This window comes from Bidens hawaiensis, unplaced genomic scaffold (genome assembly GCF_021521415.1).
Source record: "Bidens hawaiensis isolate Kalapana, Puna unplaced genomic scaffold, B.hawaiensis_p1.1 tig00007049_1, whole genome shotgun sequence".
Taxonomy (NCBI): domain Eukaryota; kingdom Viridiplantae; phylum Streptophyta; class Magnoliopsida; order Asterales; family Asteraceae; genus Bidens; species Bidens hawaiensis.
In genome coordinates, this window is record NW_027491485.1 from 68,727 (window position 1) to 88,665 (window position 19,939).

The following is a 19,939-nucleotide window of genomic DNA, read 5'->3' on the forward strand; positions in this document are numbered from 1 at the left end:
GGTTACCGGAGAATCAAGGTCGTTAAGTTGGCCTGCAATTTCTTTCAATTGTTGGCAGTAGGCTTCCAAAGATGGCTCATTTCGAAGCTTTAAACTTACGAATTTTTGTTCCAATGCAGCGACCCGAGGGCCACGGTTATTATGAAAAATCTTTTTGACTCGGTTCCATGCTTCACATGCGGTAGAATCGTTTTCAAGGACTCGTTCAAGTAACTCGGGGGAGAGAGTGCCATAAATCCATTGTAGAACAATGGAATCGATCTTTTGCCAAGATGCAAAAAGACGGTTCATCCTTGCCGGGAGCCGGAGTGCCATCAATGTGAGATAAGACTTCATAGCCTCGAGCGTGCAAGGTGAAGAGTTTGACCCATGAAGAATAGGTCAGTGTTTTCCCGTCTAATGTACGAACCTTATTTAGGATGTTCGTCACGGTATAGACGGGGTGGAGTGGGATTGGTTTGGGTACTGAATCTGTTTGTTGGTTATCTCCCATGATAGCAGGTGGGAAAGGATTATGACTGGTTGAATGAGGTGAGTGGAAGGTGACCGAAGTCAGCCGTATGCCTGCAGATCGAAGCCGGCGGCAGAATTAGGGTTGAGATTGTAAGGCTCGTGATACCATGAAATATGTCAAACTGTATGTCTTTCATTCCATACATTATTGTGTACATATACAAGAGATAGCAACTAATCAGGAGATATACACGGTAACTAAATCAATCTAATAATACAAAATATACATAACAAATATGCTTGGCTAAGATTGTGTTGGTTCATAAGTTTTTATTGGGTTATGTATCGTGTATGTAACGTCATTTTGTGTGAATTTGTTTATTAGAATCACGTACAGAAAGGCTCTAGCATGGATTGGACGACCGAGTTTGGAAGTTGAAACAATAAATTGTGGTGCGGACTTAAAGCCAGCGTGTTATATGCCAATAGTGGTGTACTTTACGCCGTCTCAGGGCATTTGCGCAGGTCTCGTCATGCCTCACGTCGCCTTACATTGAGAAATACGATGGTCTGGCGTACCTTACGCTGTAAACTAGTGTTGGCTACGCCGGATTATAAATTGATTTTCCATTTTGTTGATCTTTGACGTAGTTTTCAAATGCAACGTCTATTCAAGGTCTTATACTCTCCTACTACTAGTCATGGTGTTACACCATAGGTAAGAATTCTAAAAAAGTTGTTGGTTAGTGATCAAGTGCTCGAGACGAAACGTGAACACCATCTTGAAATTTAACTTTTATCAAGTTGTTTAAGTGTCTAAGTTTATGGTGTTTATTTTGCTAGTAATGACACTTGAATATTGTCAAAACATCTCTAAAGAAACTTTTGGGACTATTTTTCTGCATTAAAACATAAAATAAATCCGTTTTCAAACTTAGGGTGTTGCATTTGCGTGAAATTTAGGAAAAATTTGACTATTTTTTGTGTTCACCGTGGTCATACATGTTCAAACATCTTTCCGGCGTCGAATGATGGAACATCCCTTTTCCATAGTCTCATCCTTTTGTTCTCCTCAGCTTATGACACCCTTTCTATATGTTGAAAAATCTTCTCTTGACTTTGAGTTATACTAATACCATATTACCAATAAACATTATTCTTCCTCAGGCTTGCTTACATCTTCATTAAACCCGATTCGTCCTCGGACACACCTTCTAGTATAGGGTATGCATTGTTTGGTTGAGTTCAGTTTTTAGCCTTAACTGAGACCGAAATTTTCAATTAAGAGTTTCTGGTTTTGAATAATTCAGTTTATGTTAAGATATTTTTTTTTTAAATTTGGTTTTGAACTTGGTTTAGTTTGTTTTCGGTTACTTAACTGAATATATGGCTCCGGCTTAAAATTTTAAACTTTTAGGTAGCGTTTGGTATGAATGAATTAATGAGAGACGAAATGGAATGGTCTATTATGATGGAATGAAAAAAAATATGTTTGGTTGGTCAATGGAATGGAATCACTCATTACCATGTTCATTCCATTCCCTCCAAAACACCCCAAATTCATTCCATCCACCCCCTTGTTTTTTTCATTCAATCCCTCTTTCACACCATATCACCTCCAACACCCTCTCACCACTACTACCTATTACCTTCACACCACCACCCACCGCCCACCACCGCCTTCGCCGCCGGCCACCACCACCATCGTTGTCCACCACCGCCTCTATCAACCACCCACCACCACCTACCATTTTCGCCCACCACTGCCACCACCAACCATCGCTCCCAACCATCACCGCCGCCCGCCGCTTACTATTGCCACCACCACCACCCACTATCATTACCACCACCAATCGCTCCCGCCCATCATCACCGCCCACCACCCACTATCACCACCGCATGCCACCACCACCAATCGCTCCCTCCCATCACCACAATCACCACTACCGCCCGCCACCACCATCCCATCGCCACTCACTACCATTTTTTTATTACGACTTTTTCTAGCTTACCAAAAAATAAAAATTTAATAATTCATGTCATTTCCACATGGTAACCAAACATGTCAATGGAATGGTAATAATCAATTCCATTACCTCGTCCATTTCATTCCCTCACTCATTCCATTCCATCACCTATTTCATTACCTCATACCAAACAGACCCTTTTTAACTTAACAATGGCCTAAAAATTAGGAACAACACTTTTAGTAGGTGGGCTTGCCCCTCTCTTTCAATGTGAAAAATTACCCTTACAAAACAATGTCTCTTACCTATGATTCTAACCTATCACTTTAAGATATAAATTACAACACTCTTAAATGAAAAAATGAAAAGTGCAACTAAGCAACAATGGAGAGAAGAGACTATCAAATGATTTTGAGCAGATGATTTGAGAGTGAACCAAATGTGGCCTCTTCAGTCGACTTTTAAATGCATTAGCTAACTAAACCACACCTGGGGCCAAAGCTTGAGAGGCCCAAACTGCTACAAACAACCGCTACATTCTACACTACTGCTTCAAGCCCACGAACATGCTATAGCTTCAAGGCTTCAAGCCCACATCCTCAATTGACCAACTCTCACAAAATATGCAAACAACGTAAAAAACATATTTAAGCAACAATTTAGACTATAAACATAATATCCCAACAATTTAGACTAAAAACATAATAAATATGTAAAAAACGTATTTATCTTGTGCTTGATAGCATAATTAACTTCATTGTTCTCGGTATGCTTGGCTTGGCTTGGCTTGGCTTGGTATTCTGACTTGAAGCCTAAGTTATTAATATTCCTAGCTATTTGATCTTTGCTTTTAGTATGGCTTTGGTTATTCACAAACCCACTATATGAGTTGTGTAAGACATATACGACTCGTATAATGGATGTATGGCAACATGGAAAAATGTAATAGCGGCATAGATGGGGTGCAAGGGTGTAGCTTAGTTAGGGCCAGGGGTGGCCCTGAACCCGTACGTTTTTCAGCGCGATAGTGTAAAATTATCCTTTTTCGGCCAATACTTTTATACATATTGTAAATTTACTCATTTCTGACTGAAATTTTGAGCCCAGCCCCCTCGGATTTTTGCTCGGTAGTGTAAATTTTTATCCTTTTTTGTTAGAAAATTTTTATGTTAGTGTAAATTTACCCGTCTCCGACCTAAATTTTGAGTCTGGTCTCCTCCGTTTTTTCGCTCGGCAATGTAAATTTATCAGTTTTCAGCAGAAAATATATGGTGTAAATTCATCCGTTTCTGACCGAAATTTTGAGTCCACCCCTTATATACATATTGAGTTCGGCCCCTCAACGTGTATGTCCAAGCTTCGCCAGGAGTGTACGAGTTCCTCTAGTATTAATTATATTAAGGGCAGCCTTTAAAAAGAATTGTATAATTATTTTAACATATAAATAATAAACAGTTGCTCTAAATTTTATATTAAAGTAGACGACAAATGTGTCGTTTGGCTAGCAGACAAAATAATAATTTTTACGTGGATCTTCCGCAAATTTGTTTCCTGTCGCTTTTGTTAGAATAAAGGGGTGTTTGCTTAACGGAAATGAAGAATGGATATTATCCCCATTAAAACTTGTTTGGCCACTAGGTATGGGTTTAGACCTCCAAACAAGAACCATTTCTCTCTCTTTTTCTAGCAAATATTTCTTTTTCCATACATATATATGGTTCAGAAAACTAATACTATGAAAAATTCAATTTTTGTTTTCTTACATTGGTTAACCAAGGCTCCTCTAAACATGGGATTACAATGAGAAGGGTTTGGAACCGATAGTATCAATCTCATATCTGACTATAAATTGTGTTTCGTGCATGGCTAAATATTTGTTATGTATTTTATGGGTTATTACCCATGAGTGTTGGGCATAGTTGTTGGTTAAAAAATACCCGTTAAAATTCGAATATTACTTTTTCCTAGCCATCTAACTTTTATATAATTTTATGTATACAGCAACAAAACATGTTATAATATGATAAATTATATACATATCAGTGTCACCATAAATTTTTTTGAAAAATCTGAAAGTGTAAATACAACAAACCATAACATAAGCAAAAAGGAAAAATTGAGAAAATAAAATAAGAGAGTTTCATCCTACAATGGTGGAGGAAGAAAAATGGAATGCTTTCACCTTGTTATAAATAAGAAAATGAGTTCTTATCCTACATTATTAGTTTACAAAACTTGTAAGCTCTTTATAAGAAAGAGAGCTCATATGATAATTTTCTTATATGACAAGACACTCTCAGTGTTCCTAGTAGAGGGTGCGTGCACACACATGGGCACGGGGGAAGTGCAATAGGTGCAATGTGGCGCTTTGATACGCGACGTGGAGGTTACGCTGACATGACACCTTGCTTGCCACGTGGCCTAGCTAGGGCTGACTCAGCGAAGCTATATGCTCGTCGCGCTACGCAATGGCCTTATTACAGGTCCATCACGATACGCGACTGACCTTGAAATCAACTATAAATAGGGAAAAAATCAGCCTTCATTCCTCGTTCAAGTCAAAGCTCTCTTTATCTCTCTCGTTTCTCTTATATAAAAGCATTGGTATAATACCCGAGTAGTCGTAACGATGCTCTCTCCGATCAAATAAAGTTGTTTGTACACGAATCCAAAAACTCTGCCTGAACAAGGTAAGGCATTATGTAATCGTGTAAGATTTCTAATCTCGTGATTATCGTTATGATTATTGGGTTTATACTAATCTAGATATACTACATAGTATTTAACCTAAGTGCTTAATATCAGGAAGCCCGTTAATTATAAACTTGCAATGTGAGACATTCGAGTATTTACACAACTTTCATCTGTGTGAGACAACTAATTTTTCAATACTGTCATGATGATTTTTAAACTCAAAACTCATGACAGATAGTTCAAATGTTTTCAAAATATATTCAAAGGGTTTTAATTACATTACAGTGATTAAGTCTTTGTAGACTTACGGGATGGTTACTACTTGTATTTTGAGATTTTGTATACAAGGTTTGCCTAATGGGTTATTACACGTTACTTACGGGACAAGTGTTAGCCAATGAATAATATGACCACAGCCAAAGATACGGTCGAGTGACAAGGGTTTTATCTCTATAAACATATGATTGTATAAATATAGGTTTTATTCCCATTTTATAAAATAATAATCATGGTTTTTTTAACTCTGATAATTTTCCTGGCCATGGTCTTGATGAATTTTTCGCTGCTAAATATTTTAATAATAAGAACCGATACCATCACTCGATATTCAGGACCCCCTTCCAAAGTATAGGGTCCGGGAATGTGAGTAATTTTTTTAAAGCTTTAAATTGAATGATTAGTTCATACTATAACGTAGCATGGAAATAATATTATATCTTCGAATATATAACACAAAACTAAACTTTAATCTGCATATAATATAATGAATATACTAAAATGAAATATTAATAAGCATTGTGGAGGGAAAAAATGAAAATTAAAACTTTATGGGTGTATGATTCGAGAAAACATGCATGTGGCTTCGAGTAATCAGGTCAGTAATCACTTAATTCATACTCATCTCCTACTTGAGAAACAAACTAATCACATACCCGATTTCATACGCGACTTCTCGTTCAATACTCATTCGAAATGTTTCAGAATGCAGGGTATTACCATGTAACATATGGCCCCTCACACCACCAATATTGTCCGCTTTGCCCACGAAGAGCTCACGTATTTGTTTTTGGTTGCACAGGTGGAGACTTCCCATGAGGTCACCCATCCTGCTACTACTTCCAGCTGAGCACACTTAACTGTGGAGCTTTTCTCTCGTCCACTACCGTTAAGCCCACAACGTATTAGTGAGTTAAAAGGCAGGGCATTTACTTATGAACCAAGGATCTCTCTTGTTCACGGCCGATGTGGGATTTGGCTAGGATGTTACAAACACCCCCATGTACTCATCGTCCTCGATGAGGTTTGCCCCACCATACCATCCAGGATGTGGGAATTGCCTAAGGTGTACCTCACGACACCCCGGGGGACTCACCGTCTATGATGAGATTTTTCCCACCATCCCGAACGGCACAAGAGTGACTCTGATACCAACTTGTAAGGCCCTGGTCCTGGTGCCCTACTTTGGCGTTGGATTTACTCATAAACACAGTTCTACATATCATAGTAAATTAAAACTTTTCGCAAAAATTAATAAGTCAACCATATATTACATAGCATTCTAAATCTTGTCTTAACATCATTTAAATTGTCTTTCAAATAAAAACATAATCATATATATTACATCATAACATTCTTCACAAGATGTCAGTATCTTCAGTCCAATGTCATGTGTCTTCATTCAAGCTAGCTGCCTTAGCATATTCATCTGCGTGAATGCTAAAAGTCAGCTACGCTGAGTAAGTTCTAGTTAATCAGTCAACATAAAATACGCTCATGTACTACATACTTAACCTTTTTTACTTTCTTTTTTGCAAGCATAATTATATACCTCCATTCTTCCTTTCGTAATTTATCTTACTTTACATACATAATTAGAGTCTGTCACCCTCCTTTCACAGATATTATTAGGGTCTGACACCCTCTTACCATACAACCATACATACCTTTCTTTATATTTATTTTTATATACTTTCATGCATACTATTAATCTTTTCTATAACTTTCATATATCATTCATACATCATTCATAAAACATTCACATAACATACACTACCACTTTAGGTAAGTGTATTAACTAAACAAATCGAGTATGCACACAGTCCCGAAAACGTAACAATGAAATGAGGCTAGAAACTCATCTATGTCTTGTGCTTCTTAGAGTTAACTGTAATGCCCCTTCTTAGCTGTGCACGGCTAATTGTGTAATAATTATAAGTAATTAACTATCTCTAACTATATCATACTTCTATATATGTGTAACCCCTAGCTAATGGGGGTTCCGGGGACAACGCCCCTGGCAGTGGAGTCTAGGGGCAGCAGCCCCTAGCAGGGTTCAAGAGGCAAAGCCCCTGTCTAGGGTCGAGCTGAAGTTTGAACCAATCGAATCGAACCATAATTCTAATCGGATGACCATTCTAATCGAATCACTGATTCTAATCGAATCAAATTATTCATTCGATTCAATTCCTAAGTCAATTTGATTCGTTTACTTTTCTTTTGAATCAAGTTTCTTAAGGGCTCGATTCATATCTGGTTTCCATTCTCATCACTTTCCAGCCTTTCCTTTCCACTCGTTTTGCCCGTCTTGCATAAGAAACGAGCCTTAGGCTATAACCACATCGTTTTCTTGCACTAACTCGGTCCAGACATTACTCATTTGTCCCGTTTGATTCCAAAAATCTTGTTTACGTTCAAGTTTACATTTTTCTTACATAATAAGGTCCGATTTGCCTTAGTGTAAAATCTTAGGGCAAACCGACCTCAAAAGCTTAACTTTTATATCTAAAGTGTACCTTTTTGGTTCACTTCTTGCTACGGGTTTGATTCAACATGTGATTATGGACGTGTTTATTGCTTGTATGACGAAGATCTATCGCAACCCTTATTGGTTCGGATTCAATTCTGATCCGTAATAGAATAGAAGTGTTTGTGTGTGTTTTTGAGTGTGTGGAGGTAAAATTGGTGGAAATGAGGGTTTTAGGATTTTAGAGAGGTTTAATGGGGTTTATATACTCTTAAGCATATGAACCTAAGACCCATCACCATTCCTTATTCCATCTTTTATTGTCCAAGCTCATACTCTATTATTTTTATTTAACTCAACTAAATAATAACACACTATTAAGTAACGAAATTCTTTTATTTGTTATTATCAAAAGTAAGATGCTACATACCATAGGGCTCGGGTTTTATTGTCATCCTACTCCAACCTTACTCATAAACCCTCACTTTGTCAACCATTATACTAAAACCCTAACCACCTTTTAGTGAAACAAATTTTCATACATACTACTATAGAGTACTAGGCTATAAGCCCCCCTTGGTAGATAAACCATATTTGATATGATTTTTTATGTTGACAAAAATTATTTTTATAAACGTAATAATAATTAGGAGTGATGGTTACGTTTTCTTTGAAAACATTCGCAATATACTTTTATAAATAGTTGATTGTATTACAAAGTAACTTAAGAGATTTATCAAATGATAGCTAATTAATATATTATATCGACTAAAGCGCGTCTAAAAAACCTAGGAGACTTATAAATGTGTATGTGGTCTTTTTTATATTTAAGTCGTTTTTATAAAAACTATTAACGCCAAAATTGGTAATCAAATAAAAGTTTATCATATAAATAAAAAAAGTATCTAACATCATAACAAATTTGTCTTAACACTCATTAATCAATTTCAATGAAACGCTTTCTCGATTAGAAGCGTCTCTCTAAATCAATAGGGACCAGTGTCGCATATCAACATTAAGGTGGCACGGATAACATTTCTTATTGTCTAACTAACTAATTGATTATGAAGAAACTAGTGAACATCTTTTCACGTCTTGCTACTTTGTATGTTTGGTGTGACAACTTGTTAGCCATTGGTGTCATATTCTTCATATTTATGTTTTTTTTGTTCAAGACTTCCTCGAGTATCAAGGCTCTAGCATTACAGATCGTCATAAGAAAAATGTGCTATATGGGATCATTCTCACAGGTTGTTGGTGTATTTAGAAGACGCGGAACGAAACTATTTTCTCACAGAAACCAGCTTGCCTTACCAAAACTATGGAATATATAAAATCCTATAGTTTTTTGGACAAAAAAGCATTTGCCATTGGATAAAAAATCGTTCTACTTCTAAAAGCATTGTTTGAAAATATTGGTGTAATTTTTCTTTGTAATTTTATTGGTTTCTAGCATCTTGCTAGTTGTTTGAATGAAATTTGTTGTTCCAAGAGAAAAAAAGAAACTAACTGATATAGTAGTTTCTCTTTTTCTATTTATACCATTAGTGAATTAATTTTATACTAAAGTTATCATATGGCTTCTAAACTTTAAATATTCTTAATTTCAAACTATTTACGTTTCTACCCCTCAACTTTAATAAAGTTATTATACAGCCTTTGGACTTTAACAATTTATATTCTTTAAACGATTCATGTTTCCACCCTTGAACATTAATAGAGTTATCAGCTATTAAAGTTTTTTATTCTTTTTTTCACAAATATTTTCTTTTATTTTTTTATATGTTTTAACTATTTTTTAAAACCTTGTTTATATAATTTAGTATAATTAAAGTTAACATTTAAGTATCTAACTCTAGACATGTATAGTTAATCGTATGATTTTCTTATTTTTACTGTCATTTAGATTAAATCCCGCATTGTCTCTATTAATTCATCAATATATCTGGTAACATATGCATTCTTGCCAACATCTTTTTATGACTCGTATGTGAAGCGCGTGCTCCTATACTAATTTTTTTTTAACTTGGTTTTTTTTTAAACGATCAACCAAATTGAAACTAGCAAGGCGCTAGAGCCACCGATTACACAAAGACAAGAACATCCAGCAATGAACCTAATGTTCATGCCGCCACCAAGTACGTACATGTGACATACCTGAGAATTAAATTACAACCGGAAACCACCCCATTCCTCTCACGATAACCCACTTCGCTTCGATCCACTCTTAATCCATAGGAAGCTAAGAACTTTAATTTTTTCTATCAAGCTTTGAAGGTGAAGTGATTTCCCTTGATGGACTATTGCATTCTTTGTCTTCCAAAGACACCAAATCATTATTAAATAAATTGCATGGAACGCTCAACTAAATCCCAACATTTAAACTTGGTTATGCATTAAGAAAAACAATGGTTTCCTTTTTTCTTTTTATTTTATTTTATTAGTTGATTAATGTTGCGATATTAATTATTAATGGGAGTAAAATTGAAAGCACGTGTAAGCAGTTAAAGATAGACAAGGAGCCGTGAAGTTGACTTTATTGAACCCCACGTCGTGTCTATTTGTCCCCACCTTACCGGCTCACCTCAGTCTTCATCTCGTGTCTCCCCGACAATTTAAAGTCTTGAAGATGTTTACAATTTACCATCACCACTACGGGTTATATCTTCAATTCTTCATGCAACATTTTCACCAACGATCTTTGGGTTTGTTTACTAAAACTAGGGTGAATACCAGTCGTTAACTATTTGAAACCCGCTCACAAAAAAGCTCTAAACGAGTCGAGTTTAAACAAGTTCAAGCCTAAATATTAATAACGAGCTCGAGCCACAACTTTACTTAAGTCTTTCTAAAATCATGAGTCTAAACGGTTGTTTACATATATATCTAATGAAATGTTTTGTATAAAAATGTATAAATTAATAACAAAATTTTATTAAAAGAGTAGCTAAATAATATATTTTTTATGTCTATATAGTTCTAATTAGAACGAGCTCAATGTTAAAAAATTATCAACGATGCGAACTTAAGTTTCTTTTCTTAAAGCTTAAAATTAAAAGGGGTTGAGCACAAGTTCTCTAAAACTAAAGGAACCAATCTAAAGTTATATTATTACTCGTATTTCATTGCAATACAGTAAAAGAAAGTTAAAACGCCACTCTTATAAATCTTGATCATCAATCAATCACATTATTTGGGACGGGTGTTTAACTTAAACAAATCACAAAACCCAAAATTTAGTAAAATCAAAACAACAATAATAATATTTTTTTTGTACGACAAAATAATAATAATAATAATAATAATAATAATAACTGCTCAAAAATAATTAAATACACAGTTTTATATTTTTCAAAAAATATGAGTAAAATAAACATTATATAAATAATTATTCATAAAGTATAATAAAATGGGTAATAAATAATATTCATCATTCATCTTGTAAAATTTTCCATGATGTTTAGTTACAATCGATACTAAATCCAATAATGTAAAAAAGACGTTAACGCCTATGACTTAACGTTAGATATAGATTGGGTTAGCTCTTGCGATGAATTTAAAAAGAATACCAAAACCTCAACTATCCAGATGTAAAAAAAATCACACTCGATTCGGTGCATATATAACTAATTTAACTTTTCACTTAAAAATGGGAAAAAAACTAATAATAATAATAATAATAACAATAATAATAATAATAAAAGAAAAACATGTTTTGAGGTGGCCTAGCTTCTTTCATGGCGGGGGCAGTGTGTTTGGTTTTTTAATGGAAACACACACACTACTGATGTGTGTTTGTGTTTGTGTTTGTGTTTGTGCGGGGTACGGAGACTGCTTTGGAAGAAACCGATCATGAATTAAGGTGCACGAATCCGACATATGGGTCCCACCTCAACCCTTTAATAAGTTTCTTCCTTTGCACTTCACCTTCCATGTTTTCATATACCCTCCTTCATATAGCTACCTAGCTAGCTTGATCATGTCAAATAATAAAGCTAACAATAATAATCATAACATGTCAACTAAGGATGATGATGATGATCTTGAACTGGTGTTAGGATTGAGTATTGGTGGTAGTGGTTTGAAGCCTAAGGAAGAAGCTTCTAGAATGATCTTGGCTAGTCAAGATTTGCATAATTTGAAGCCTTCTTGTTCATCTTCATCGTCGTCGTCTTCGGTAAACATCCCTACTTCTTCTATTGATGGTATTAAGAGAACTTGTGTTCAATCTGTCTCTCCTCCTAATGCTACCAGGTAGTTATAGTTTAAATCTTACCATCTTAATGATTTCTTGATATTTTTTATTTTCTAGAAAGATTTTCCATTTGAGCATGATCAAAAAAATATATCTTGTTTTATGGTTATTTTGTTATTGAATCTGTTTACATCCCCACATTAAGCATTTAAGCTTATGTAATTATGTTAATTTTGGTTTAAATCTTTTTGGGTAACCACGAGAACTTATTATCAGAAAACTCACTAGACCTGCTAGTAAGGATAACAAACAAACCAAACCAATAACATGATCAACGGGTGTGGAACCGGATATGAGATTAGTTTTAAAAATTTTAAAAGGTAATAGAGGGGTGTGGTATTAGTTGATAGTTGATACCACACCGAGACCTGCTTACCTGAAACATATGTATCTGTTTAGTCGAACCATAACCATAAACATTTTGTTTTTATTTTTTATATTCATTTGTTTTAGGCAGCAGAATAATTAACTAATTCACAAATTTTTAGTTTTTATAATTCTAATTTTTTGAGTAATAAAATTTGATAAACTTTAAAATGGTAAAAAATGTAATTGAAAATCTTAATGGATAATTCTTAACAAACTAGCAGGTATACGGTATACCCAATACCAAAATTGGTAATAACCCGATGGGCATGGTCCGAGGTTACTTAATACCCTGCTAACCAAAGGGTTCATGTAAATCATACGCTTGATGGTAATATATGTTTTGAAATCATGTTTCTGAAGCGTGATCGGATGGCCACCAATAAGAAAAGCTCACCGTGCGCCAATGGCTAACCGCACCAAATCAGAGCATGAAGAGTTTAGCTCCAGACCCAAAACCGAAAACATAACCAACGGTCATCATTTAACTGTAAAGGTGAACATGGATGGAACCCTGATTGGAAGAAAGGTTGACCTTTATGCCCATTCATCCTATGAAACATTAGCTCAAACCCTGGAGAACATGTTTTATGGAAGATGTAAGTTGAATTCACATTAGTACGAAATTTGAATAGTTTGAAGTTCGGACTTGGGATTTTACAATGTTGCCATTGTTCAGGTTCTTCAAGATTGTTGAATGAAACATCTGAGTTTGTGCTCACTTATGAAGATAAAGATGGAGACTGCATGCTTGTTGGAGATGTACCTTGGCAGTATGTTTATGTTTTTTGAACCTCAATTTGTTTAGAAAATGAAGGAGTTTGTGTCTTGATTTTCTTGATTTTGTGTCAGGATGTTTCTTAGCTCGGTGAAAAGGCTGCGGATCCTTAGAAACCCCAAAATGCAGCATTAAGGTTTCAAGACAACAGGAGACGCATATACGATGTTATACGGATTAATGGAAGGGTTTTTGGGTTGTTTAAGTTCCTAAATGTTGGTTTACATTTTGTTTTTTTTTATATATATAGCTTATTGGCACCATGATCAGCTTTGAAGTTTAAGCAAGCATTTGAGCTGTTGGTGCAAGCATACAGCTTGACTGAGTGTCTGGTTTGAGAATTTGTATTGACCTTTTGAATTATCAAAATACACAAATTTGTATGATTTGGATTTTCTTATATTTCGGACGGTTTTGAACAAAGCCAAAATGTTATTTTGGATTTGTATTAGTTTCGGTTACTACAGAAAGTACCAAACAATCTAATATCAGGAGAACGCTGAGAAGAAGAAATCAAATGGGAGAATTGTACCGTTAAGCCTCATAACACGACATATATAAATAGTACAAAGATCTAGTGAAAAATATTCTAATACAATACAAACTTATTGAAAACAATATTTAGACGATATGGATATCATAGCACGGTTCGCTGATTAAAAGTAATTCACGTGCCATTAAAACCTTAATAGGTAAAACAATAAAACCTGATTAGACAAAGGCTTAGCGAAGAAAAATGTATATAATTCCTTTGATATGTTTTATGATGTTATAATGGTTACCTCATTAAAAGTTTGTTAATAGAAGAAAGTGTGACAATATCATAGCTTAAGAGAACTAAAAAAATATTAATCATTAACAATAAAATGTATGAACGAACACAAACAGTAGTTAGGCCATCAGATCAGCCATTAATCGTGTATCGATCAATTTCATATACATAAATTAAACGCGCATACACTTACATGATATACATCATCATGAAAGCCAAAACAATCACCAAAATCAGTAACACATAAAATCCCAAAGACAAACTATTAGTTTTCTTAGAAAACCACTTCTCAAGGTTTGAATCTTTCAAAGTTAACCATACCCCAGGATCTCCCATATTCAACTGGCTTCCGATCATTATCGAGTTATTCAACCCTTGTATATTGTTATTTACATAAATGTTAACACCACGTCTTTCATTCACCTCACCGGATGAGAACCCAGCGCCACGATGGATGATCAATGAAGCTCCCACATTTGTTCCTTCCAAATTCGGGTTGCTAATGATATTGGGTCGTTGGAAGGCTGCGCTACCGGGGTCTCGGCGGATGCTCTCTGACGCCATGATTTGAGCTATGAGAGTAGATATGTTGATGGTGGCTGGTGTTTGGTTTTTGTGGTGTTTCATGGTGGTAATGTATGTTATGATTTACGAACCAAGAAAGAACCATACTTTGCTTATACAATTGGTAGTGGTATGGTTGATGCCTTTCTCTACCCACAAGGCAACTTTATGTGTATGTTTGCCCAATTAATGATAGCTTCACAGATACACTTTTGCATTTTAACTTGACAATAATAGTGTTAAGTATAGGTGGTTGATATAAATGAGCTACTAGGCTAAAACTATGTTATGGTAGTGTGAAAGGGGCGTCAAAGCTACCAAGTTAGCATGCGTTGACGGTCAACACTGATGTGTGCCACGTCCATCAGTCCATGCATATGTACACAATGTGGGTTTCTAGTAGTTTTGGTTCCATGCATTTTCTTTTGATTAGATTAGTGGCCGGTTATTTGTTTAGCTAATGGGTAGTTTAAAGAAGTTAGTAATTGTATGGCTATATAATGGCCACAACCTATTTCCGTTAGGGTATGAATGAAAAATGATGATTTGATTAATCAAAATCTCTTCCAAAAATCTATGATTTCTAATTTAGTTTCTATCTATTTTCTTTGGACCATTTGATTAACGAACGAGGTTCGTAACAAACACCGCCACACACCTAGCGTAAAGGGCAGGAAAGAGGCGCAAGGTCCGAGGGCAGCGTTACCATGGGTGGCGGGCATGAATGCTTGTTTCTATGATTTTTAAAAATTTTTCATTATTAACTATAAATTTAACCAATCGTTTCACTCCAATCAATTATTTATTTACCCCTTTCACTCGCTTCTCACATAACACACACTCTAGTGAGTGTGAAATTTAAAAGCCATTTTGCCACTTAAAACGCTTACATGACGCGATTTGCCAATTCAAATTCCCATTCCCCTTTGTTTTTCTTTTGTTATTTTTGAAAAATAGGATACATGGAGCAATGGCATCTCTTCTTGGGCATATTGCACATCAGGTAAAGAAGTTTGTCCAGACCTGTAACTCTGTAAGAATTTTCAGAGGGCATTTTAGTCTTTCCCTCTATACGGTAATACACACCATAGTCCATAATCGAGTGGGATTTGTTTCATGTCGGATTCCGAAAGCATCAAGCATTCGCACGTGTGAGAGCATCCATAATGGTGGATGAGTAAAACAAACTAAACGCGCCTGTAGGTGTAGGGTACGTAAAACCAGGTACGACATTTTATTTATTACATTATGTATTATGTTTATTACATTATTATTGTCTACTAACTAGGCCTATTGGCAGGCCCGGCTCCTATAAAGCAAAAAAAAAATTTGGGCCGAAGGCGAAATTTTATTTGGGCCTTAATTAAAAAGAAATGTTTTGTTGGTTTAAACAATTAAATTTTTATACAGGTTTATTTGGTTATAATTTGGGTTGTGTATAAAATTTTTATATAAAAATATGATTAACAAGTCACAAACAAATGAGACTTGAACCCATAACCTTTTGGTTGAGAGTAATACCCCTTTGTCACTAGACCAAGCTAGTGGTCTTGTAATTAAATTTAAACATTAAATATACATATTGTTTTTAATAAAAATAAATATAATTTAAAAAAAAAATTCGGGCCTAACGAGATGCCGGGCCTATGGCCGTTGACCACCCCGCCACCCCTATGGGTCGGCCATGCCTATTGGGCTGGGGGGTTTGTGGAGGTAACCCGTAACCGGGTCTGGCTCAATAAAGGTTAGGGTTTCATGATGGTAGTCATGAAGTTCCTATATAAGAACCTTTATCATTCATTTGAAGAACTTTCTCTGGGACCCTAGACTCCCACTACTACAAAAACAACCATAAGATGCGGTGATTTTGGCCAAAAGGTGCGGTTCTAGGACCGCACCAAATAGCATCGAATCTTTTGATATAGGAACCGCACCTTTTAAAAAACCGCATCATCTGACATGTATAGTCATAACCGCACCTTTTACATCCTAAACTAAATAACCAAACCGCATCTTTTAACATATGAACTAACCGCACCTTTTAGCTTAAATTCTTTTTTTTTAATTAGCTAGCTGGAAACATATCTATACAAAACCAAATGATATATATATATATATATATATATATATATATATATATATATATATAGCTGGAAATCTTCAAATATACATCTAAATACACATATATACAGTATTTTATAGATGCAAAACCAAATAATATATTTAAAAAAAGGTTTCAAAATATCCAAAAATCATGTTTCAAAGTACCACAAATGCAATCCTCATACAAAAATCAATTTCAAATATTCAATTCACAAACTCTAACTTTCATCCTTGCAACCCAAGAGACACGACTTCAATCTTCATACTTGCAATGCAATCCGAATCCAAAGTCTTCATACTTGCCTAACAAAACAACATATCCAAAGTCTTCATATATGCATTTACACTAACACAATCATATATATTTTATACTACATGTGACACGTATATATACATATAACACCACACCTAGGTGCTTATTCAATAAAACAAAAAAAAAACTAATCAATTTAGCTTATGGCAGTTTACGCATCAACCATCCAATGCAAATTGGAACATAACCATATAGTAGCATGTATTTGTCCATTGGAAGCTAAATTCAAAAATGATAATAAAGTTACCTAAAATATAAAGTATTCGATTCACGAAAAGGGGCAATTTTGTCATTAAAAAACCAGTGCAGTTTAAAACCCGAACAACACAAGTCAAAAATTAATCAAACTCAAACCCTACTGCATACTAATATTTAAGCGAGTTTGTACTTGGCGCGTTAAATATAAATGAACATAAAATGGTAGAATTTGGGATAACCTTAAGACGCTTTAGAGAGTCCATGCCCGGCACTCCAACAATCAAACTCCAAACACCTTAGTAATCCCATCAGCCATTAATTCTACGACCATAAACTCAATGTTCTTATGAGAAGTAATCTCTTTTGTATTCCACAACTGAAATAAATAAACAAGGTATCTAAATGTATACATATTAACAAAAAAGTTGATATTTTAAATATGTAAAACACTTACCTTTTCAATAAAATCATGTTGAATGGTCCCAACAAACTCCCACATATGTTTAATAACCATAAAACCACATTCCCATGCTTCTTTTTGTTGGTTGCACTGCAATTAGAGTTCACAATTAATTATTTTAAACACTTGAACGTAAATAAGTTGATAAAAGAGTAGAGAACATACATTCACCGCTATCCAAGTAAATTTTCTCTCGAAAGCATTATCAATAAGACCCGATATGGTGTAACTCTCCTTACGTTTTCCCCTTTTTAAAGAATCAACAATATAGGCGGTTAAGATGCCCGGTTCAAATATTAAAAGCGTCCAATGAACACTAAAAAGAAGAAATTATAGAATAGTTAAATATATACGTATGTGTATGTACCGTGAAAAAGTAAATATTACCCTTCAATATATGGTGCAAGAAAATATCTTTTGTTTCCATGGTATTTGAATATTTCTTTGATGTATTCTACAACAGCATCCAAACTTGTATCACATTCTATAGCTTTAATGCGGTCAGGATCAAAGAATGCGCATCTGGATTTGGGCAAGAGAAAAAATACCTTGAAACAAAAAAAATATACCGTATTTAGACAATAATAACTCACATTGCAAACGAATGTATAACACTAAAATCAAGCCACTCGTTTATAAATATTCCTAACAGCTCCGAATATGGGATTGGAATTGCAACTCGTTCGGGTTACATCCCTTGGGGTGAAGAAATGCAAATAGAATGGCGCTTACCAACAAATTTGTGTAACTGATCAAACAAAAATCGAATGATACCCGTTTTTTTCTTTAATTCTCCAATTTATGTTCCAAATCAGGATCTTCCCATTTATAGCATTCAGAATCATTTATTACTGTAATTTGCGCTTTAGGCTAGGTACGGTAGCATATGTAGCAATCTGTTGTTGATCCATTAACTAAAACAATTACATAAACATTAGTATGATTAATAACATACATGTATATATATACCAATTTTTATATAAACAGGTTTTTGAGAACTTACGGCCTTTAAAAAACCATCTTGAAAAGGATCAGGATTTTCCATTTGAACTTGGTTGTCTTCATCAACCTAAAATAACAAACGAATTGTTACAACACTGACAAATCAAACGAAATTAACAAAAAAAAAAGTAATGGGTCGGCTACCAAATGATAACATGAACTACTCGCCATGTTGTCGGCGTGGACGTGTGATGAGTCACGATGCACTTCAGCAACCTAAAATTACAAACAGATTGTTATACTGTGAACAAATCAAACTAAATTTAAAAATAATTATTAGAGTAAATGAGTCGACCTTTTGTGGACGATAACTTGAAGTGTATGTGGTGTCATCGCCCTGCATTTGTGGCGATGTATTTGTACGACCCTGTGACCCGCGACTTGAGTCCACTCTTGGGGCACTAAGTGACTTGCTAGGTGGCCCTTGGTTCACAAGCTACAATTTAACAAAATAATATTATAGTAATTAGTAATGTATTTATATACTACAATATATTCTAATATAAAAAATACCCTTATCGCATCTCTTGGCCATTGAACGATCTGGTCGACCATTTGTTCAACTCGTTTAAGTTCACTCGTCATTGTCACTTTGTAGGCTTTCAACGTCTTAAATTCATCAATGACATCATCCACCGTAACCTTGACACAACCCTCCATTATTGTTTTACAATGTAGAATTGTATCAGTGCTCGGCGAGGCCATACCATCAGCCACCTTCTCTAGTGAATCACCCACTTTTAGTAACAACTCACAACTGAAAAGGCTCTGAAAAACCATTCAACATTATAGTTACACCACACAACTAGTAACAACTCACCCACTTTTGGCCTAGTTACCTGTTTGATCTTTAGTTCTTTACTAGTATTTGTTTTCAAGTACGTTCGTTTGTGTTCACTTACTTTTTTTAATATATTCTTTAAACTTTTTGGCCCATTACAGTATAGCCTAGTTTTAATAATTTTTTAAGCCCAGCAGTTTATATATTTACAATTTTGGGTGAAGTGGTGCAATAAAGGTTGTACCAGCTGCAGTAAAATTTGTACACCACTCCCCCATCTTATTAAGAAAATGTATACACTGAACAAAAGAAAATGGACCAAATGGTAATACACTGAACAAAATGTGTTTATTTGAAAGACACTCCTTAAAAAGAATTTATATTTTCTTCAAACAAAGTTGAAGCCACCAGACTATTTTTCCACAAAGGCCAAAATTATTTAGTAAATTAGTTTTTATGTCTTTTGTTTATTTTATGATTTAAAAGTTTA

The 19,939-nt window shown here is 34.8% G+C and overlaps 1 protein-coding gene across 1 annotated transcript; it reads left to right on the forward strand.

The window, feature by feature from the left end:
• The first annotated feature begins 11,579 nt into the window (after positions 1-11,579).
• Positions 11,580-13,619, forward strand: LOC143634405 (auxin-responsive protein IAA12-like). Its single transcript, XM_077102496.1, has 4 exons — positions 11,580-12,111; positions 12,842-13,077; positions 13,158-13,251; positions 13,331-13,619. Exons 1-4 carry the CDS (start codon positions 11,837-11,839, stop codon positions 13,389-13,391), a joined length of 666 nt encoding a protein of 221 aa, XP_076958611.1. The 5' UTR covers positions 11,580-11,836; the 3' UTR covers positions 13,392-13,619.
• Positions 13,620-19,939: the final 6,320 nt, after the last annotated feature.

What these genes read in the sequence shown, in the direction of transcription:
- LOC143634405 (XM_077102496.1), top strand. Translation starts at nt 11,837, where the DNA reads ATGTCAAATAATAAAGCTAACAATAATAATCATAACATGTCAACTAAG. An exon ending in TCTCCTCCTAATGCTACCAG is followed by an intron (nt 12,112 to 12,841) that starts GTAGTTATAGTT and finishes ATGTTTCTGAAG; the next exon opens with CGTGATCGGATGGCCACCAA. An exon ending in GTTGGAGATGTACCTTGGCA is followed by an intron (nt 13,252 to 13,330) that starts GTATGTTTATGT and finishes ATTTTGTGTCAG; the next exon opens with GATGTTTCTTAGCTCGGTGA.